This window comes from Bison bison, unplaced genomic scaffold, assembly GCF_000754665.1.
Source record: "Bison bison bison isolate TAMUID 2011002044 unplaced genomic scaffold, Bison_UMD1.0 scf7180017864172, whole genome shotgun sequence".
NCBI lineage: Eukaryota > Metazoa > Chordata > Mammalia > Artiodactyla > Bovidae > Bison > Bison bison.
In genome coordinates this window covers 3,122,444-3,146,542 of record NW_011494744.1, presented here as the reverse complement: position 1 = coordinate 3,146,542, position 24,099 = coordinate 3,122,444, and the positions used below count along the sequence as shown (strand labels likewise).

At 36.0% G+C, this 24,099-nt stretch overlaps 1 protein-coding gene across 1 annotated transcript in view; it reads left to right on the top strand.

Annotated features, from left to right (window-relative positions):
* Window positions 1-24,099, top strand: part of HECTD2 (HECT domain containing E3 ubiquitin protein ligase 2) — a 55,436-nt gene that overhangs the window by 14,767 nt on the left and 16,570 nt on the right. The window contains exons 3-12 of the mRNA XM_010842222.1: window positions 7,137-7,275; window positions 9,540-9,642; window positions 10,190-10,276; window positions 10,934-10,998; window positions 13,265-13,310; window positions 15,325-15,434; window positions 16,877-17,025; window positions 17,566-17,689; window positions 20,371-20,467; window positions 23,505-23,612. Coding sequence (XP_010840524.1) covers window positions 7,137-7,275; window positions 9,540-9,642; window positions 10,190-10,276; window positions 10,934-10,998; window positions 13,265-13,310; window positions 15,325-15,434; window positions 16,877-17,025; window positions 17,566-17,689; window positions 20,371-20,467; window positions 23,505-23,612 — 1,028 coding nt within the window. The remainder of the gene's footprint in view (window positions 1-7,136; window positions 7,276-9,539; window positions 9,643-10,189; window positions 10,277-10,933; window positions 10,999-13,264; window positions 13,311-15,324; window positions 15,435-16,876; window positions 17,026-17,565; window positions 17,690-20,370; window positions 20,468-23,504; window positions 23,613-24,099) is intronic.

Below are 24,099 nucleotides of genomic sequence, written 5' to 3'. Positions count from 1 at the left end.
CATCAGGTGGCCAAAGTACTGGAGTTTCAGCTTTAGCATCATTCCTTCCAAAGAAATCCCAGGGCTGATCTTCTTCAGAATGGACTGGTTGGATCTCGTTGCAGTCCAAGGGACTCTCAAGAGTCTTCTCCAACACCATAGTTCAAAAGCATCAATTCTTCGGTGCTCAGCCTTCTTCACAGTATTAATGCTTGACAAAATATAGTAACCAAAGTAAAATGCTTAGTAGGTGGACTCAGCAGCAGAATGGAAGGGACAGGAATTAATGAGCTGGAATATAGAACAGTGGAAATTACCCAATCTGAACAATAAAGAGAAAATAGATTGGATAGAAAAAAAAATGAATCATCTCAGAGACCTGTGGGTAACAGATAGTAGTAACAAAAGATAGTACATTCTTGTCATTGGAGTCTTAGGAGAGAAAGAAGAGGGTAGGCTGAAAAAGTACTCAAAAAATAGTTGAAAACTTCCCACACTTGGTAAGAGACATGAACCTCTAGGTTCAAGAAGCTGAGCAAATCCCATACAGGGTAAGCCCAAAGAGATCCTCATCAAGTCTTAGCATAATTAGACTTCTAAAAACTAAAGACAACAGCAACAAAATATTGAAAAGTAGCCATAGAAACATGATACCATTACTGATAGGGGGAAATCTTTCAAATAACAACTTCTTATCAGTAAAGGAGGCCAGAAGGAAGTGGCTGAGAGAACTGCCAACCCCGAATCATATATCCTATACCCAGAATCCTATTGTCAGGAATGGAGAGGATATCAGGACATTCCCAGATGAAGGAAAAAAAAAAACAGAATTTGTTGCCAGTAGATGGTCTAAAAGAATGTATTACGGGGTTCCCTGAACAGAAGGGAAACAATGAAAGAAGCAATGTTGAACTCAAGAAGGAACATGATAAGCAAAAAATACAATAGACTTTCTGTCTGTATTATTTTTCTTTTTTTTTTTTCTCAGTGATTTTTTAGGAAATATCTCTAGGTGCTCATCTTTTGTTGTATTTATTTCAGATTTTCCTTCCAACTTGTAACTTACATTTTTGTTAATTCATGGTATCTTTGGTAATCAGAAGTTTTTAATTTTAACATAGTCAAAAGTATCAATTTGTTTATAGTTGTACTTTTTGGTTACACCTATAAAAAAAGAAACTTCTTTGTCCCAAAAGCAGAAGGATCCTCCTATTCCTAATTTATAAAGTATGTGATAGGGATTCAACTTCATATTTTCCCCATGTGGTTAACCATATTTTCAAATTCTTTGTTTCTTCCAATGATCTGCCATATATTTCATATATTGAACTTTTATGTATGGATGGATATGATTCTGGGTTCTCTATTCCATTGGTTAACTTATCTAATCCTATGTTAGTAAAACACTGTCTTGGTTACTATAACCTCAAAAAAATTTTGAGGGTATAGCAAGGTCCTCTCTTCTTACTCCTGTTTCTTTAGAAATTCTGTAGCTATTCTTGTGCATTTGGTCTCCCATATGACTTTTAGAATAAATAAAGTCCAAAATATTGCTGGGATTTTTTGAAAAATAATTTTATTTATTTATTTATGGCTGTGCCCGGTCTTCGTTGCTGTGCAGGCTTTCTCTAGTTACAGCGAGCGGGGGCTGCCCTCTAGTTCCGGTTCATGAGCTGCTTCTCATGGCGGTGGCTTCGCTCATTCTGGAGCACAGACTGTAGGGCACGTGGCCTTCACTAGTTATAGTTCCCTGGCTCTAAAGCACAGGCTCAGGAGTCGTGGTGCCCAGTCTATTGCTCCATGGCAAATGGGATCTTCCCAGACCCGGGACTGAACCTGGTTCTTCCTCCCTGGCAGGTGGATTCCTTATGTCTGAATCACCAGGGAAGCCTGGAATTTTATTGAACTGTTTTGAATCTGATGACCAGTTAGGGAAAATTGTCTTCTTTATGATCATCAGCCACAAATGTGGTATTGCTTTCTATTTATTTAGATCTTTTTTTCAATCTGTAAACAAACTTTTAGTATTTTCTCTACGGAGATTTTACAATTTATTTATTATTTTTTTAATAGTTTTACACATTTTAAAAACTGTATTTTGTAGTTTGTTGCTGGTGTTAAAAATCCATGCACCTTGCTAAACTCTTAGTTTTTCTATTTTGGATTATTGGCGATATTTGGAGGTTGTTTTGGATTTGTCTGTGTTTATAATTGGGAGAAGGCAATGGCACCCCACTCTAGTACTCTTGCCTGGAAAATCCCATGGATGAAGGAGCCTGGTAGGCTGCAGTCCTTGGGGTCGAGAAGAGTCGGACACGACTGAGCAACTTCACTTTCACTTTTCACTTTCATGCATTTGAGGAGGAAATGGCAGCCCACTCCAGTGTTCTTGCCTGGACAGTCCCAGGGACGGCAGGGCCTGGTGGGCTGCCGTCTATGGGGTCGCACAGAGCTGGACACGACTGAAGCAACTTAGTGTTTATAATTAAATCATTTGAAAATGATGGTGTTGTTTCATCCTTTCTAATCCTGAGTCTTTAATAAAATTTTATAATAAATGGACAAAGTTGTTTTCAATAAATTACTTATATAAGAAATTGTTAAGTTTATATTCCTTAACTGCAATGGCATAAAACTAGAATAAATAATAGAAATTTAAGCATACTGGCTGAAAAAAATTTTAATAGCTTCCTTAATTTCTATATTTAAGAAATTTAAGACTGAACTTACAGGTTTAGAAAATAGCAACTATTTAATATGAAAGTACTGCATCATAAATTAGAAGAGAAGACTACAGCTACATTCAAAATAAAAGTCCAGCCTTCAGTATTTTCACTGTGAAATAAAAGAGAGAGAATTAATTGGCTTCCAGTGTTGAACTGCTCCAGGACACAGTCCCCAGAGCTCAATTCTCAGGCTTCTTCTCTGTTTACCCTCTCCTTAGGGATCTCGTTAATCGAGCATTTTTACTATGAGCTATAAACCTTCACAGCTCCCCTGCGCTCAAGAGTCATATCTACTCAACATCTGCATTTGGATGTCTCATAAGCATCTTACCTTTAATATGGCCGAAAGAAAACTTTCTGACTCCCACCCACCCCAACCCCTGAAAAAACCCCAAACTTCCTCTAGTGGTCTAGTATCCAGTCCCATCACTTCATGGCAAATAGATGGGGAAACAGTGGAAATAGTGGCTGACTTTATTTTTCTGGGCTCCAAATTCACTGCAGATGGTGATTGTAGCCATGAAATGAAAAGACACTTACTCCTTGGAAGGAAAGTTATGACCAACCTAGACAGTATATTAAAAAGCAGAGACATTACTTTGCCAACAAAAGTCCGTCTAGTCAAGGCTATGGTTTTTCCAGTGGTCATGTATGGATGTGAGAGTTGGACTGTGAAGAAGGCTGAGCACCGAAGAATTGATGCTTTTGAACTGTGATGTTGGAGAAGACTCTCGAGAGTCCCTTGGACTGCAAAGAGATCAGTCCTGGGTGTTCATTGGAAGGACTGATGTTGAAGCTGAAACTCCAATACTTTGGCCACCTGATGCAAAGAGCTGACTCATTTGAAAAGACCCTGATGCTGGGAAAGATTGAGGGCAGGAGGAGACGGGCATGACAGAGGATGAGATGATTGGATGGCATCACCGACTCCATGGGCATGGGTTTGGGTGGACACCAGGAGTTGGTGATGGACAGGGAGGCCTGGCTTACTGCGGTTCATGGGGCTGCAAAGAGTCAGACACGACTGAGTGACTGAACTGAACTGAGTGGTCTAGTGTTCTCCATTTCAGTAAATGGGCCCAGTTAATGGTCAAGCTAAATTATCAAAGTCATCTTTGGCTCATCTTTCTTTTAACAAATCCTGGCATTTCTCTGTCTGCTGACACATCTTCCTATCATTCTATATTCAGAATATGTCACAAATCCAACCATTTCTCATCAGTTTACTACTACCACTCAGGCCCAAGCCACCAGCTATCTCTCACCAAGCCTATTGCCTTACCAGGTATTGATAGATATTAAGCTATAGTAAGTGAAATTATTTCGTACAAAAGTTAACAGGTCAGTAGAGTCATATGCATTAGCCCAATAATAGGCTCCAGAATATAGAAGAACTTGATATATGATAAAAGTATCAAAAAACAGTGTGCAGTGATATACTTTTATACATGGTATTCTGAAATGGGGCATTTAGGAAAAAAATACACTTTACATTGCATTGCCTCATAAATTCTAGAAATGATAAAATTTATTGAGCATTTACTGTTTGCTTGGCAATGTGGTAAGTACATCCTTCACATGTACTGCAGTGGGAAAAGAAGCACAGATTAGAAGAGATACATGGTCATCTGCTCTCTAGGTCTCTAGGGAGAGAAGGCTTGGATTACTAATCATAAAAAATTACTAAAGGAATATGTTGATAAATTAAGTAATAGAAGTATTATTTAAATTCTTCTCTGTTTCCAAGACTTGTGGACACAGTTGGGGAAGGAGAAGGTGTGATGAATTGAGAGAGTAGCATTGAAAAATATACTCTACCATATGTAAAACAGATAGCAAGTGGGGATTTGCTATATGACACAGGGAGTTCAAACTTGGCGCTCTGTGACAACCTAGAGGGGTGGCATGAGGTGGGAGGCGGGAGGGAGGTTTAAGAGTGAGGGGACATATGTATACCTGTGGCTGTTTCATGTTGATATATGGCAAAAACCAGCACAATATTGTAAAGCAGTTATCCTCCAATTAAAAATGAATAAAATAAGAAAAATTACTTTTCTGTGTTCAGAAATAAAATTAAAAGGCAAACAGATTTTAAAGAAGGTAACAGCAGAAGCAGTATTGTTTTTTAATCTCCCTGAGTCCCTAGTAAAACACACACCACCTCTATAGCAAAATTAAACATCTTGGACATCATTTACTACAGAATTAGCTCATAAAATGTCCCTGTAAACCCCAAAAGATAGCAGGACAAACCACCAGAATCAGAAGATGTAAGCAGAAGGAAGCATCTGGGCTGTTTGACGGACTCGAGATCAAGAGAGCTTTCAAATAAGCAGCAGGTATTCACTGGATAAGGGCTTTCCTGGTGGCTGAGATGGTAAAGGATCTGTCTGCAATGCGGGAGACAAGGGTTTGATCCCTGGGTCGGGAAGATCCCCTGAAGAAGGGAATGGCTATTCATTGGAAAGCTCAGGAGGCCAATTAGAGAACAGAAACTGAAATTGGGAGGGGTTTTGCCAAGAGCAGGTGCATGCAGGTGGCCCATGTCAGGTCTGAACCCAGCTAGTACTTCCCTCCAGGCTGGGGGTGGGTGTGGAGGGTATCCTGAGATTACAATCAAATTTGAGCAGCTCTGGGACAATAGCGATTAAAGACAGAGAAAACTGGAATAAAAGTGGAGCAGGGAAGCAGGGCCTGGAATCCCAGAAAGCAAGCTACCATATATTTGAGTTCTACATAAAAACGAAAAAAGGAGAGCTACACCTCCTTCTAAAAATTTGGGGGAAATAATTTCAAATCAAATTGGCTGCAAAATTTATAATTTTTAATTACAAAATTTTATTGTAATAAAAAACAATAATAGCCACTTGAGCAATGAGAGCACATCAGAAACACATGCCCACAAAAAAAGATAAAATTCTATTTCAAAATGAGCTAAAATTCATTAAGAAAATGATATGACACCTGAAAGAATGCCATAAATTAGAATTGCAAAAAATGAAAACTGAAGTGACAATAAAGGAAATAATTAGAATTTAATTTTAGAAATAAACTGGAAGGAACATAAAAAAAAACAAATGTAAAAGCACCTTATGAGACCTAAAAAATGAGAAAATATTTAACATTTAAAAAAAAAACATTTAAAAAAGATGGTATGGGGAGGGAGGAGGGAGGAGGGTTCAGGATGGGGAACACATGTATACCTGTGGTGGATTCATTTTGATATTTGGCAAAACATACAATTATGTAAAGTTTAAAAATAAAATTAATTAAAAAAAATAAAGACAAAATATGAAAACAAAAAAAAAATAAAGAAATGAGGAAAGAGTTATAAAGAAATTGAGAGAAATTAACTAACATTGGAATAGACAGAGCAGGGAGGGGCTGGTAACACTCTGTTTCTTGACTGGTTAGTGTTTCACAGGTGTTTGCCTTGCAGTAATCTTTAAGCCATACATTTGTTTTATGAGCTATTTCTGTACTTGTTTTATTTTACCATTATAAGGTTATGAAATGTAACAAAAAGGCCAGTCATTGAACCAGTGGGTATTTGGGGGAAAAGAAAAATACATAAACTGTTCATGCAAATTGATAACAAAGTGCTGAAACTCCAACAGAAAATTGCAGAGAATATAAGTAAGTGACCTACCTATACGATTGACCCTTGAACAACATGGTTTTGAACGGTGTGAGTCCACTTACAGGCTGATTTTTTTTTTTCAATGAATTTCAGTATAGAAGTACTGTACTACGACAGAATCTGTGTTTGGTTGAACTGAGGGTGCAGAAGGCCAACTGTAAAATTATGTGAGGGGTCGGTGCCCAAGTTCTGCACCATTCAAGGAGCAACTATATTCAGAAAGCCAATAATCACTAAAAACATCTCATCTCGCTGAAATAGTCTCTAAAAGACAATTTATAGGAAGGGAGGCTTGAAAGAAAAATTCTATATTATATCTGTTTTTGTTGTTGTTCAGTCGCTAAGTTGTATCTGACTCTTTGTGACCCCATGGACTGTAGCCCACCAGGCTCCTCTGTCCATGGGATTTTCCAGACAAGAATACTGGAGTGGGTTGTCATTTCCTTCTCCAAGGGATCTTCCCAGCCCCCTGGAGGTACAGGGATTGAACCTGCATCTCCTGCTTAGCAGGCAGATTCTTTACCACTGAGCCACCTGGGAAGCCCTATATTATATCTGTAGATAACTTTTAATGGCATGTAATTTTTCTATTGTGGGTGAAATTGGGTAGGGTGACAACAGACTCTCCCAGTAAGTGCCCTTCAGTGTGGTAGGTTTTCCTATTATATGATCCCAAAGTGAATGCAATACAAAGTAATCCATTCGTTCTCTGTTCATGTTGACTTAGCATGGCATTTTTGTAATTTGGAAAAGCTTATGATTAATTGCATTGAATACTTTATCCTTCACAGTGAGAGACCTACCACCAATTTCCCTTGATGTTAGACAAAAACAGCGCATCTCCACAGATCCATTATCATCTGAAATGAAAGCCCCAGTTCTGCCAGAACCCATCCTTCCAGTTCAGCCCAAAACTATGAAAGACTTTCTGTAAGTTTTGGCTCATTGTTACATGTAGACATATAATCAACTGCATGTCGGCACTTCACATAATTTAATATTTTTGTGTGGGAAATTAATTGAACTTATGGCTCATAAGGTATTATAAGAGTGAAGGAACCAAAGACTGGATGTCTTAAGTTGAAGGTGAGAACAAATTAATTAACAGGTAAGGGATAGATAATGTTGCAACAAAAGAAACACTAAATAAGAGAAAATGAATCAAAACAAGCGGAGATGAAGGACTGTGTCCTATTTAAAAAATAAGATTTCATTTACTACGTGACCCACAGACCATAGAAGCTACCGTGCTGCTATTAAGTTGGTACAAAAGTAATATTGGTTTCCAGCCATGAATTTTAAATCATTATCAGTAGGCTCAAACACATCGTTATTAATCAAAATAGGAACTATTACAGTTGACACATTTTTCCCAACAAGAAATAAGTTCATTCATTCCTGTAGCAGAAAAGTCCATGCTTCAGAACTCAGCAAACACTTGGAAAGCATTTTCTCCCTCCTGCTGGTTGTGGAGGTGTTTTCCCTGCAAAAAGTTGTCAAGATGCTTGAAGAAGTGATAGTCAGTTGGTAAGAGGTCAGGTGAATATGGCAGATGAGGCAAAACTTCATGGCCTAACTCGTTCACCTTTTGAAACGTTTGTCGTGTGATATGTGGTCAGGTGTTGTCATGGAGAATTGGATCCCTTCTGTTGACCAGTACCAGCTGCAGGTGTTGCAGTTTTCAGCGCATCTCATCAATTTGCTGAGCATACTTCTCAGATGTCTCAGATGTAATGGTTTCGCTGGGATTCCAAAGCTGTAGTGGATCAGACAGGCAGTAGACCCCCAAATAGTGACTATGATCTTTTTCTGGTGCAAGTTTGGCTTTGGGAAGTGCTTTGGAGCATCTTCTCTGTCCAGCCATTGAGCTGGTCATTGCAGTTGTCATATAACGTCCACTTTTCGTCACAGGTCACAATCCAATCAAGAAATGGTTGGTTGCGTAGAATAAGAGAAGATGACACTTCAAAACAATGGCTCTTTTGATTTGCAGTCAGCTCACGAGGCATCCATTTATCGAGCTTTTTCACCTTTCCAGTTTGCTTCAAATGCCGAATGACCTTAGAATGGTCAGCGTTGAGTTTTTTGGCAACTTCTCATGTAGTTATAAGAAGAACAGCTTCAATAATGGCTCTCGGTTGGTCATAGTTAACTTCCAATGGCCGGCCACTATGCTCCTCATCTTCAAGGCTCTCATTTCCTTTGCAAAACTTCTTGAACCACTAGTGCACTGTACATTCGTTAGCAGTTCCTGGGCCAGATGTGTTGTTGATGTTGTTAATTGTCTCCACTGCTTTATGACCCATTTTGAACTCGAATACAAAAATTTCTCAAATTAGCTTTTTGTCTAACATCATTTCTGTAGTCTAAAATACAAAATAAACAGCTAGTAATAAAGCAAAAAAACATAAAGCAAGAAATTGCATTAAAATGATGTATAATAGCATAACCACATTTATTTAAGAGTGTATTCCAATATCAAAGGGCAAAGTTCAACAATGCAAAACCATATTTACTTTTTGCACCAACCTAATAATAAAAACCAAATGGATACTCAAAGGACTCAGTGAGAAAGAGAAAGTAGGGACAGAATGTAAACAAAATCTGTCAAGAAATTTGGCTGGAAAGGAAAGAGAGATAATTATAAGGAGCATGTCAAAATGAACTTTTAAAAAATATTTGTTTGTTTATTTTGCCTGTGCTGGGTCTTTGTTGCTGTGCATGGACTTTCTCTCGTTGCAGCACATGGGGGCTACTTCCTCTGTGTGGTGCACGGGCTCCTTCCTGCAGTGGCTTCCCTGGTTGCAGAGCACAGGCTTCAGGCACACGGGCTCAGTGGTTGTGGTGCCTGGGCTTAGTTGTTCTGTGGCATGTGGGATCCTCCCAGACCAGGAATCTAGCTGGCGTCCCCTGCATTGCAAGGTGGATTCACAACCATTGGACCACCAGGGAAGCCCAAAAGTGAACTTTTATAAAAGCAAATAAATGGGAAAGTTGAAGCTGGATTAATATCTTAATCCAATTAAGAATTATAAATTCAGAAACTACATATTTACATTAACTGGAACACATTCCTGTATTCAGCTTCATTATTTCAAGTTGCATGTTGGGTAACACTTATCTGTAAAGAATCAGTGCTGTATTATCTGAATAATGTTTTTATCTGTTGTGGCTAATAAGTGCTTTTATTTTAGGGAAGATGTAGAAAAAGCTAAGTCATCAGGAGATTGGAAAACAGTATATGATTTTTATCTTACAACATTTGATTCTTTTCCAGAACTAAGTGCTGCATTTAAGGTAATAACATGTAAAGCACATTTTTCACTTTTTAAATTTTCCCCCCAAAAGACACTGAATTTACCTCTTTTTCTACCCAATATTGGCTTAAGCAGCTACTTAAGCAAATATAAGTATGTATTAATTCTGAAATTATAGGTATCACAATAATTACTTAAGTGATATCTTAAAAATTGTTTTTATTTGTACTAATGTAATACTTGAGATGGTTAGATAATCTCACTGACTCTATGGACATGAATTTGAGCAAACTCCAGGAGATAGCAGAGAACAGGGAAGCCTGGCATGCTGCAGTCCATGAGATCACAAAGAGTCAAACATGACTTAGCGAATAACAACATTTGACTCCATTCTTTAAGTTTTTTAAAAAGAAATTATTAAAATAATCCTTATGTATTTATTTTTATTTTTAGCAATTTAGCCGTAACAGTTCTTTTATATCATCATACTAATATTACAAATTATGAAGGAATAGTTATGATTCAGATATTACTTAGAATAGTTCTTAAAATGTTATATACACTTAGTTCTTTAATTGAATTTTCAGAAAGATGCCTCTGCCTCTAATACTATTGAAGACTCTGGGATTAATGCTAAATTTGTGAATGCTGTATATGATGCCTTACCTAATACTGTAAGTATCATTTACGAAACATGCAAATCATACAATTGTTTGAGTCTATACTGTGCTTGGAAATCAGCCACACAAATGTTGTAAAACTCACCTGTAACATCATTACATAAGGAAGTTTTTTGATAAATTTGGTTGAAATTCTCAGAAAGTTAGATTATTTTTTAATTCTTATATTTTTTTAATTAAAACGTTTTTCAAATTCTGTAAGAAAAATTTTTAATCTTTTCTTTAACATAATTTGGTTGTACTTTATAATGAAATGTGGACTGAACTGCTAATTATAACATATAAATATGTATAAAATGTATGCCATCATTTTATATCGTTAAACATGCTGTTCTTCAGTTTGTGTTAATGATTTAATCTTGTTGATCCAGAGACAGTGAAACTATTTTTCTTTTTCTGTTTTTCACTGTTACATAAAACTGATGGTAATCATTAAACAGCCACCACTGTTTGTGCAGGTTGTACAGTGCACATCCCAGGGGACATTTTCATTGTAATCTTTCAGAAGTGAAATTGAGACCACCATAAACGGCAGTAATCGGTCATCAAGTCCAATTTTAACCACTGAAACAGATCTGTAAATATAAGTAACATATAAAAGTCACCTAAATATCTAATCGTAATTATTTCATGATTTTCTTTTGCCTACAGCCTCAAGACATTCAGAAGACAGTATTAAAGGGAATCATTAACAGCCTGTTACAAGAATGGAAAGGGTAATTGTGACCAATATTGTAGTTGTAGCTCATCAGTATAGATGGTTAATCTGTATACCTCATCCAACTGTAATATATATGTGTGTGTGTTACTCAGACGAAGAGGGCAATGGCACCCCACTCCAGTACTCTTGCCTGGAAAATCCCATGGACGGGGGAGCCTGGTGGGCTGCAGTCCATGGGGTCGCTAAGAGTCAGACACGACTGAGCGACTTCACTTTCACTTTTCCGTTCATGCATTGGAGAAGGAAATGGCAACCCACTCCAGTGTTCTTGCCTGGAGAATCCCAGGGACAGGGAGCCTGGTGGGCTGCCGTCCATGGGGTCGCAGAGTCGAACACGACTGAAGCGACTTAGGAGCAGCAGCAGTTTTACTCAGAAAAGATTTTAGTTGATATAGTAAAAACATAGAATGAAATTGTAAACCATTTATAACAAAGCTTTTTAACTCGAGACTTATGACTTATTAGGAGGATCCACATGTGAGCCTCAGAGGATCTGTGAATTCTTTAAAACTATATAAAATTTGTTGTATAGAGATATATGTGCTTTACAAAAATAGGATGGGTGGTTAAATCAGTAACCTAGAATGAAATAATATGAGCATTAAATTTATCCTTGGGCTTCCGGGTAGCAGAGTAGACATTTCCTTATTTCTAATATAAGGAAACATAAATTTAGCCACTAAAACATTTTTTTTTCTGGAACTAAATATTGAATTGTTATGTAAAGAATGGGCAATGTAATTGATAGTGTTTGGAATATGCAGAACACAAAAATACAGTTTTAAAAGTACATATTTTAATTGATATTACTTAAATAACAATTTAAATAATAGCTGCTATTAAAGCCAAGCAATGCCATTAAATTATAATATAAATGTTTATATTAAGCCCAGTTTGAAAATACCAAACCACAGTTCTTAAATATGTTAAATATACCCTATATATTTTAACATTGTTCCAATTTTCAAAGAAATTTGTGGTTTTTATAGAACATTGAGAAAAGGCAGAATAGTATTAAAAAAGTAAAAATGTAACTGTGCAGTTTTTTTCTAGTTGTCTTTTTAAAACAATTGAAATCATATTATATTTTGCATGTGATTTTTATCTTAATATTTTCCTAGTTTATCATTCTAGTAATACTTTTGCATTTTCCTTGAACTTTATGTTTCTGGTTGAATATATAATGCCTCATTGGAGATGAAGAGGAAAAATTAGAATGTCAACAGAATGCTTAGGAGAGTGAGGAAGTCCAGTGATCTGAAACTGCAGGACCCTAGTCCCCTCTGAGCACGCTCCCACAGCTTTCTAACCCCTGCTCCTCAAATGTGTACCTGAGACAGATTAAAATAATTTGATGCAACTTACTTATGAAAGGATCATGTGGTCTCTACCCCCAAAATTGTGTTTTATTTTGGACTTATAGTAACAACAACAAGATCTATAGCTTATTGACTGTTTACTATAGGCTAATGACCTTTCAAATGATTTTGCATGTATTTCTCATATTGAATCTTCACTGCAATCCTGTGAAATAGGTAATAGGATTATTTTCACTTCACACTTGAGGAAATTAATTTACAGAGAAGTAAATTGCCTAGGTTAACACAATAAGTGCCTTAGTCATAATTAGAACCCAGGCTGTCTGGCAAAAGAGCCTATGATCTTAACTACCAGTTCTGGACCCAAAGCTGTACACTGAACTAAAATACTAGTGCATAGGACAGGAAGATGGACATTTTAATGGTACAGCTATAAAGTGGGAAAAAAAAAAAAACAGGACTCTCTTATCACCAGGAATTTTAATATTTATGAATTGCTTTGATCTTATTAAAATATTTTCAAATATAATTTCTAAAATAAAACAATAGTCCCATTTAGAAAATAATCTGAAAATTATGTAGACTACTATAGGAAGAAATAGTTTAGATTTTATTTAAACCCAAATAATTTAAATCATTATTCAGTCAGATAATTCTTCCATAGAGGAATATTACTACTAATTTTAAAATTATATATGTAATATACATACATATAAATTTCAAAATTTAATACACATGTTATTTATTTATATTTCAGATGATGTGGCTTTACATTTATAAAGGGCATCTAGTACACTTTAGGCAATGATTTACATTTATGTTTTCAGATTCAAGTCTAGGTTTTAGCTTTTATCAAGTCAGTTCTCACAGAAACATTGATTATTTTTATTAGATGATGTAAGATTAAGCATCTCTCATCAGTTACACTTCTTTCTTTTTCAGTCCACGAACAAAAGATGATCTTAGAGCATATTTTATACTTTTACAGGTAAGAAAGCAAGAACTTAGTTGAAATTGGATAATTCATATTTCAATCTGTACATGTGTAAGTAAAATGATATCCAGTACTAAGTATTATTTTGAGCAGCGTTTTTGATACTTTTTAGATTATAATTACTTTTAATCAGAGAATTAAAGCTATAACAAACAGTGGGAAGCTAAATTATCTCCAGAATTAATATGTTAATTTAGCTCTTGCCTTCCTGCTGTTGAATTCTGGAACAAACAGAATAAAAGCACTTCTTCCCCTTCCAGTCAACTTCCTTTCTTGTAACTAGTTTTTTAAGGGGGCTTCAAAACTCTTTTTTTGTTTCCCAATTAGTAGGTTTCTAACTTTTCAATAAATATTTAAGCTAGAATTCTAATGGAAAAATCAAAGTGGTTGTTTATGTTTGCTGAAGCAAAGATGATGAACTTTTTCCTCTCAAGAGATACAGATTCATTGATATAAATAAATAAATAAGGTCCAAACAAATGAAAAGTAATTTTAACTTTTATAATTTTTTGAGAAGTATGGTATTCCTATAGCTAGCATACTATATTTGTATTATTCTTCACAGTTTACCAAAGATGGTTGTATAGATTATTGTCTCATTTAAAGATAAGAAAAATTATGTTAAATAAGATATAATGTTTAATTTAATATTATGTCCAATAAATACGGAAGATATGGGTAGAAGGAAGAGGAGAGAGGAAAAAAGAAAAAGAAGAAAAAGTGGGGTCAAATAGGGGGAAATAGATAAAAAGCAGTTGAGAGATCTAAGAAGAGGAAGGGGAGGTAAAAAGGTAAGAAGAGAAAGACAAAACTGGAAAAAAAAATGAAAATATATGTGAAGATAGTAAAAGCTAGAAAGTTACAACATGAAGCTCAAATTTTTAGGAGAGTGTATTTGATCCTCAGGAAGGCAATGTCATCCCACTCCAGTACTCTTGCCTGGAAAATCCCATGGATGGAGGAGCCTGGTAGGCTGCAGTCCATGGGGTCGCTAAGGGTCGGACACGACTGAGCGACTTCACTTTCACTTTTCACTTTCATGCATTGGAGAAGGAAATGGCAACCCACTCCAGTATTCTTGCCTGGAGAATCACAGGGACAGGGGAGCCTGGGTGGGCTGCAGTCTATGGGGTCGCACAGAGTCGGACATGACTGAAGTGACTTAGCAGCAGCAGCAAGCTCTACACATAAGAGCTATCACTTAGTGAGATTATCAGCTGGGGTCACTCCCTTATTTTGAACCATCCTGACCATAAATCAGGATGGTTTTGAAAACATGTGGTGCTCTTTTCTTTTTTACAATTTCAGTTTATTGTTCAGTAATACTTATTTTTACTATCAAGTTCTGAAATGTACATTGTGAGTTTTAGATTTTGGAAATGTAACTAGAGTTTGTGCTTGGTTTACAAGCTCTCCTTTAACATTTAAAAGTTCTCAGGAGCTGTTAGGTGATTCTCCCCTTGTTCTTTGTGAAATATGCAAATAACTCCTTTCACATTGCAAGTTTCATTACCAGCTTTTATTTTTCTAGCATTCTCTGTCCCTCCCTTTTTTAAATCAAGAGAGAACCAGGTTTTTCTTAATTGGAAAGGAGTGATTCCTTCCATTTATACGAGGCAGTGAGCTAGGTGCTTTATGTTATAGTTTTGTTTTTTTTTTAATACTCAAAACAACCTCCAAGATAGATATTATCATTCCCATTTTCTAGATGAAGAAGTTGAGCGTCAAAGTTTAAGGAACATTCTTAAGGGCGTATAGTAGTAAGTGGTAGAAGTAGCCCTCAGACCTAAGTCTTTCTTAATTCAAAGCCACTGGACCATTGTGGAAATCCAAGTCTCTGTTAATTAAATAATGAAACAAATAGATTCTTATTTTAAAGGATTTCACCTAGTATTTCATAATCTCAAATTTAGTTTTCTGAATTTGCCACTTAGTTCATTAAGCTTAGTTTCTTTCCTTTTACATGTTAACACAATTTTAACACACTTATCTTCAATATCTTTTTCAGAATCCTCAATTTAATAACACATCTACGTATGTCATCTATGCCCACTTGCTACGACAGACAGCCAGCTTAGTGGAAGCTGACCATCATTTCCTAGCTCACTGGTTTAAAAAGTAAATTACTCTATGATATTAAGAACTTTTAATTTTATAATAACATTAAATGTTTTCAGGTCTTTAGAAATGACACAGTGCTTCAGAAGCCAATTACAAGTATATTGTTTAGTACTACATAGAGGTTATTAAAGATCTGTTTTGTGTGTAAGTAACCATTTTGCTTGTACCCGCTGTTGTTGAGATTTCTGTCCACTGCTTTTGCATTTTATACAGCACATTCCTATCGTTGAACATATAAGCAAGCCATCAATATAATTTATAAAAGTACAGTATTTTTTTTCACAGTACTGTACTTACATTAACAATTACTTTTCCCCATGACTAATACAAGCTAAAGAAGCTAAATTGTCCCAAAATTAATTTTAAATACAATAAGTTCTCATTATTAGCAATAGTTACATTCTATAAAGCTAATGTGAGTACTGAATTGGTGAATAGTGAACCATTATTCCCACTCAAGAGGGTTAGATTCCTACAAGCCTTTGCTCACATTTCCATCAGCATATCAGTACATAGCCTTACTTTATCTGTGTTTCATTTTAAAGACACCTTATTTGGTAAAATCATTATTTTATTAACATTCAACTCACAGCCAACAAAAGGTGAAGAATCTGCATGCAATGCAGGAGACCCAGATTCAATCCCTGGGTTGGGAAGATCCCCTCTAGAAGAGAATGGCAACCCACTCCAGTGTTCTTGCCTGGAAAATTCCGTGGACTGAGGAGCCTGGCAGGCTACAGTTCATGGGGCCACAAAGAGTCAGACACAGCTGAGCAGCTAACACGCCGCCAATAGCATCGTAACTCATGTCTGAGCAAAGTTTATTGGACACAAGTCCCTTCTCCGTAAGGCACATCACATCCTTCTTAGGAACACTAGTCAGAACTTTAGAACTTTAACACTAGAGTTAGGGGCAAAATCACAAATGAAAAGCATAAGAATTTGAAAAGCATGACCCAAGTAGATTGCATAAAGAATACTTATTTGCAGTATGAGAGCTAAAACAAGGAGGCAGAGCGTCACCTTATTCAGCCTTAGCAGAAGCAACTCCCGTTTTTTGTTACTCTTTGCACTGCCATGAGATGATCACAGAAGCACCACAATTATTTATTTGGGGTTTAGAATTAAATAGTAGAAAATGGGTGAATTTGCAAATACAGAGTCTATGAATGAAGAGTGACTGAATACTAAAAGCCTTAAAACTGAAATGTTTAATGCTAACTTTATAGTAATTTTAGTGTTTATTTCTTATTTAATTAAGAAATTATATTTGAGGTAAAATTTTGCATCTTTTCAAATTTGGGGCAATTAAAGAAATAGAATTTGGGGGAATAGTCTAAAATTTTATGCATAAAGGATGAACTTTGATCTCTAACAAATATATTGCCAAAATAGAAAAATGTGAATTTTGATTGGAAATATTTCAAAATCTTTACCAGATTATCCCAGAAGAGGTTCAAACCATTGGTAGAGAGATTGCTGCAATTTATTTCTTTACGCCTGTTTCCTGCAAAACCTGAAGAATTTCCACCTATATCAAAGTGTTCGTGGTGGATCCCGTCAGCATCTAAAGTACTGGCTTTACTTAGTAGGTTTTATTATTCAATCATCTTTACTTTTCTTTTATTAAATATAAGGATATTTCCATAAGGACCTCAAAATACTATAGAGGCATTACGTACATCTTAAATCGTTCCTTTGAGGAGGAGAGTTATAGTAATGTATTTTCTATTTTGCTAATGGATTTCACAATTAATGTATAAGCATGAAAAAGCTTTATGCATTTTATGGAGCAGAATTCTGTTTTATGGCTGTCAACTGCATATGACCTCCTAAGTAGAGGTTCCTAAGAATACATGAACTTATATTCATTCCTGAGTATGCCATTTGCTTACTCCCTTTAGTATACTATTATAATCCTCACCATTCAAGTTTTCTTTTAAAGCAAGTAATTATTGGCTGCATTTTGACCTTAATTTTAAAGCTACCTTCTTCATACAGCACTACAATTGCTTAAAAGAGGAATTTCTAGATAAAGGCTTTCTGGGGGGCATTAAAATATTCTTCCTACTAGAGTGAATCATGTACATATTGGGAAAGATCATTATGTTAGAATTTATCTTTACAGATACTGCAAACAATTTGGTTCACCCTCCCCTTATTCCTTACACTGATTTCTATAATTCTACATTGGATCACATTGACCTCATGGAAGAATACCACACCTGGCAGAGCTTTGGAAACTCTCACAGGTATGATCAGAAGTTCATTTGATTATTCACCTGAATAAAATACTATTCAAAATAATGACTGACTTATAAGTTTGTGTAAGTAAATTTACATATACACATACCTTAACATATAAACTTTTAAGTGTATTTTAGATATCCAGCCTTGAAATCATTATATCATTATATTTCCTAAAGCATCTTCTTTTTGTACTTCATCTGAATTTATGTTTATGTTAATATGATTTTTGTTTGGTTAGTAACATCTTTTTAAGAAGGGAAAAGTCCTTAGTATGCAGTTGCTTATAAATTTTCTTTTTCTGTGTACCATCACCCAGCACAGAGGTCAACAAACTTTTTCTGGAAAGTACAGGATTATAAATGTGTCTGGCTCTTTGGGCTGTGCAGTCTCTGGTCTACCATTATAGCACAAAACAGCCTTAGAAAATATGTGTAACTGAAGGGGTGTGTCTGTGTTCCAGAGCTTTACTCACAAGCCTGGGTAGTAGGCCATGTTGGTCCCGTGGACCATAGTATGCTGGTGCCTGATCTCACACAGTGATCACACATGTGTGCACATACACACGTGAATTCACTCCTTTTCTCCCTTTTCCTGTAGATGAAGTGTTTGTTCTTTGTACACAGCATTAAAAGAATGGATGTTACACAGAAAGGGCTTCACCAGAAACGGTTTGTTACATTAGTGTAATAGATTTTCAAAACACTTGGCCAAATTCTTCATTACCCTGCACCTTATAGTCACACTTACAGTTTGGATTAAACCAGCAAGACTATCCCAGACATAATTTATTCCTAGACTCTGAGATGTCCTACAGAATGCATTATTCTAAGAGAGGCTAACTGAGAAATACGATATGGATATAAGTAACCCATGACCCCAGAATTGGTTCAAGCTTCCAGGGACCTTTTCTACCAGAATTGACCTAAAACATAGACTAGAATTGGAGAAGGCGATGGCACCACTCCAGTACTCTTGCCTGGAAAATCCCATGGACGGAGGAGCCTGGTAGGCTGCAGTCCATGGGGTCGCGAAGAGTTGGACATGACTGAGTGACTTCACTTTCACTTTTCACTTTCGTACATTGGAGAAGGAAATGACAACCCACTCCAGTGTTCTTGCCTGGAGAATCCCAGGGATGGTAGAGCCTGGTGGGCTGCCGTCTATGGGGTCGCGCAGAGTCAGACACGATTGAAGCGACTTAGCAGTAGCAGCAGCATAAACTAGAATCCTGGATATATCTCAGTCCACACCTGAAATGAGTAAGAATTCCGTTTCTGGGGGACCTTGGCTAGTCTGATGGATTTTTTCTTGACAGAGTTTATTCTACAAAGGTATTTTTTGTCCCACTTTATGGTATTTTTAATGTTTTAGACAAATCTACAATACGGTGCCAAGAGTTACTATGCATATTTCAGTGACATCTTTTAATGCAAAGGTCCTCTAAACACTGTATGGTAACATTGGTGTACCAAGAATGAGTTATAGAGGCTTGGCCCTATGATCCCTTCAGCCCTTGGGACCTAGAAGGGGATCAGAGCCCCAGGGCAAGTCACTGTCTGGCCATAGCCAGCCTCTTGTGTTTGTCTCAGTGTGTCGTACACATGGTATCGTTTGTCTGTGTGCTATGACTAGGGAAGGGCTAAGAACACTGTTTTAAAGTACATAGTTAGACCAGCATTATCCTGCTAAGTTCATTGCACTTCTTTTTGTTTCCAAATTTTTAGTTAGCACTTTGTGATTCAAAATTACTACACATTAATACTGAACAATTTTCTTACTGCTTTCTAACAGTTTCATTCCAAGAGGAAAACCATTTCATTTTCAGGTCATTCCAGGGCTATCTCCTTTTTCCTCCTAATGCCTGCATCACAGTGTGACCAGTGGTCACACATGTGCTGATGAACTGTCCTTGGATGTGTTCCAACTACGGCTGATGGATTCATTACAGCCACTTGTGTGGGAGTCTAGCTCCCCGAACGGTCATTGCTGCCTTACTAGCTCTCTCTGAATGCATTTTATCTGTGTGCTTTATGGCTCTTTTATATAACAGAGTGAGCTCTGACCCAGGAAAGAAGTTATTTTCATAACTTTTGATCATATGTTGTGTGTTTACAAATACATACCATTTCATATTACTGCATCATTAAATAACAGTGCTAAAGCAACACTTTTATTTCATTACTCTTAAATGTGTTACTTTTCCTACCATAGTTCTTGCTAGATTTCCTCATTTCTGATGTATAAGCATTTCTGATGCATATGCATACTCAGAGAGTAATGCATTCTTATATTAATTTATGCACATGACTTTCTGTCCTAATCCTTCATCAGCACTTCTGCCTCCTGTTTCTGATGTTGGCCATATTTTTCCCAGGTAATGATGTACAAGTGGCTGCATAAACTGAGATTATTTGTATAAACAGTGCAAGCCGTCAGCACATATTTCAGAACATTGGATGTAGCTTCCTCTAGGGAATAAAGCCACTGCACGTCAGATAGTGATGTCTAGGTCACAAGGCTGTGGGATTCAAAGAAATTATGCACATCAGATCATTTTGTGAATGGTAAAACACAGTACAAAAGTAATGGTTTGATATTGTTGGAAGCAGTACCTTAGATTCCCTTAGTATAATTTTGCTAAAAATACACCATTTTGCTTTTTCTGTTTTCACTTGTTGAGCAGGTTTTCCTTCTGTCAGTACCCATTCGTTATTTCTATAGCTGCAAAAAAAATCATTATTCAAAGAGACTCAGAACAACAGATGATAAGCATCGCAAGGGTAAGCCAGCTATGAAAACATTTATGCTGACTATAATCTGTAGTAAATAATTTAACAAGTCAAATGTCATGTGAATTGTTCTAGCATAATCAGGAAATGTCAAAAGTAAAATTCATATCATACTCCCTCAAAAAGTACTTAAACCTATTCATGATACAGGGAAAAAAATACTCCTCATCAACTTCTCATTGTTTTATAAATATAGTAGGAAGGTTAAATGCCTCTCACAGATCCAAAGTAGTGGGAACTTAGATATCATTTTGTAGATACCATCCTCCAGGGTCACTGGCAGTGCATTGGTGAGAAAGAACTACAGGGAGGACAAGGGAAGGGGTGTCCTTAAGAGCAAACCACTCAAACCACCGACACGTTTTCTGAATTTTATGAAAGTCAAACAGAAACAGCTGAAAAATTAGAAAATGCAACAGAAAGTGCAGTCTTAGAAAACTGAGAAATATGTCCATAGACGGTGAGAGGTGTTTTATTGAGTCTTAGGGAACCAAAATGCCTGCAGGCCCATTGAAACGGGTAGCAGTCAGGCCGGCTTTAGGCAGGATGAAGTTCATCCCTGGGCCTGCCCTGTCCACTACCTACCACGATTTCTGCATAGCACAGTAAAGTTATAGATGAAGTACATAATTACTTTGATTGTGCTTTTTTTAAAAAAAAAAATTAGAGCTCTAGACTATACATTTTTATACTCAAATGTTTTTGAGTTTCTGCTTTTGCGACATGATTACTTACAACTTTAAAACTTAGAGAGGTTGGCTATAGTCTTCTTAAAATAGAGACCCCAAGAGAGACCTGTAGAGTACAAGGAAATGATTTCCATGTCTTGTTCAAGGATATAAAAAGAATTCTAAGGCATAAATTATAATACTTCAAATATCATAAAAGTAAGAGTTGTTGATTCTTCAGTAATTTACCAGAAGGTGAGTATTGTTTGCTATCACAGAGCAGGGCAAAGAATCTGAGTGACTAGTGACATCCCAGAGTCAGTTTACACTGAGTATTGGCATATTAGAAGAAATGATACCGCCTCTGTGTACCAAAGGAGTAACATAGCCATATTACCCTGCTGAAAAGTAGATTTCAACAGGAGTATTTAGCACCAGAATTATTAATCCTGCTTAGATATTGGCTCAAAGATTAGTCTATATATAGCTAGTCATTTTGATGATTAACATTTATGCCATTTCATGTGCCTTTTTAGTTTTTTTTTTTAAAGCCTTGGGCTATGATTTTTTTCTATTTATAAGAAAAAAATCTAAAGAGCTAGAAGTTTAAGTTCCTCTGAGCAGTTTTCTGCTGTGCCACTCACACTTAAGATTTTAAATATCTTCTTTTAAATTTCCTTCCAATCAAAAGGAGAGTGGCAGCTGTAGAATGTATCCTGGGCTGTCTTCCTCAGAGCATGGGCACAAATGAGTAGCAATTGAAGAGTCCAGTGGTATTCTCAGTTATGGGTATTTCCCAGCATTTTAGCTTGTAAACTGCCATACCATTTGGAATTAATGACTAGTGACTATTTTGACACAGGGTAACCTTATAGATGGTTAATATAAGCAAGAACTTATATAGTATAATTTAAAGTTGTGAAAGTGATTTCCCAGATTAAAAATAACTTCCTCATCAGTCTATGTCTAAAATTCTACCATCGTTGGGTTATTTCTTTCATCTGAAGCACTTTCTATGCAGTATGAATTTCTGATGGGAGGAGTAGCCACTAAGCTTTGTCTTCCATTAGCATCCTAGTTCAAATTTGTTTGTTGGATATTTCCAGTGTGATGGCTTCCCAGGAGCTCGACTGGGAACAGAAGATAAGAAAGGGTTGGAAAAACAGGTCCATGACACTGCATACTACGCTAGGAATATAGATCTGTTTGAGCACAAAAGAGAGGACCCAGAGAAGGGGAAAGAAAAAAAAAAAACCTTCTGCAAGCCTTTAGAATCGAATACTTGGAGAGATGAAGAAGGGCTCTGAATCAGTGTATTATTATAGTCATCTACAAAATCATGAAAGTAGCCTTACTATATAGACTTGGGGTATTAAAATTTTACCTGCTAAAGCATATTGCTGCATGTAATTAAAATGTCAGAATGTTTATCTTTAATCTGCACAATAATTCATTTTCTTTGCTACCAAAGAGGATGAGGTAGTCTGAAAAAGAGTTTAGATAAATATATTATACAAGCATGTAGACTTTACATGATAAATGACATTCATATATTTCTTATATTTTTGTAAAACATCCCCTTATTTCCAACACCCAGGCATAAATATTGTTGACATTGTAGGGAATTTGCTTTTGATAGTCTTTACGTATATTATCTTTAAAAGGCATCAGAGTTGAAACAATATTGTGTATACAATTTTGTTTCCTCGCTTTTTTTAGTTGTACATTCCTTAAACATTTTCCATGTTATTTACATAATTTTATGACCATCATTTTTGATAAGTATTGTAATTCCACTAGAGATTCATACTTAGTATATTTCTAAAGTTTTCCTCTTATAGATGATGCTGTGATGAATGTCACTATATAAAATATTTCCTCTGTTTACGATTGGGACAAAGGATATGAACGTTGTTGATGGTTTCTGAAATATGTTGAAAATTACTTTCTAAAAGTAGATTTTAGAGTAAATCCAGTATCTTAAAAAGCATAAGCCAAGCTTATCATCAGAAGTATGTGCCTTGTTCCCAGTATTCCCCTTTGTTTGTATTTATTAAACAGAAAACTTTGCTGTGTAAGAGGTGAGACATGTAGAAGCAGTAATGCAACATTCTTTTACTGTAGAAGTTGAATTATTTTGGGGTCCTCCATTTTGTATCCCCTTCTGTTATCAGTGTCCCAAAATGAAATAATTAAGGCATTTTCATTAATCAAAATTTGCATAACTGAGTTTATGAAATTGTTTATGTGAGAGATGGTAAAGAGAAGAATGTAAGTTATTTTTACCTAAGTGTTTAAATGTGTTAAATGAGATTATAGTTCAAGTAAAAATGAAAATGTTTGCTCTTTTTTTCAATCAGCAAAGTCTGGTGGATAAAGTATCTCGAAGACAGAGACCTGATATGAATATGTTGTTTCTAAATATGAAAGTAAGGCGGACACATCTGGTTAGCGATTCTCTTGATGAGGTATAGATTATTTATTCCAGAATAGTATTAATTGACTAAAGCTTTAAATAATTTGATAATATGGCTTATTACTAAAATCTTAGTAAGCTTTCTTTATTTCTGTGTGCCAGTGGTGTGCTTCCTTATATTTTGATACAATGGTTAAAATCAGTTCTGTATTCACAGTTAAGCCTTATGTTCATTTTTTATGTTTTTTAGTGGTTTGTTGTTAAATATTCAGAAAAGGATTTCATATAGAACACTTAAATGAGTAATTCATATTTCTGAATATATAATGTAGATTCTAGACCACATTTGTTAACTGGTTGGGTGCCTAACAAGTCATTTTAATTCCTCCAGGCCTCAGATTACTCATCTGTAAAATTGGAAGTCTGATCTACAAGGGTATATTGGGTACATTTAGGGTCAAACATATTGATACTTTGATTGTATATACATGTATTATTAAGCTTCAACCATGTACAGTTCTTCAACCAGATTTCCATGT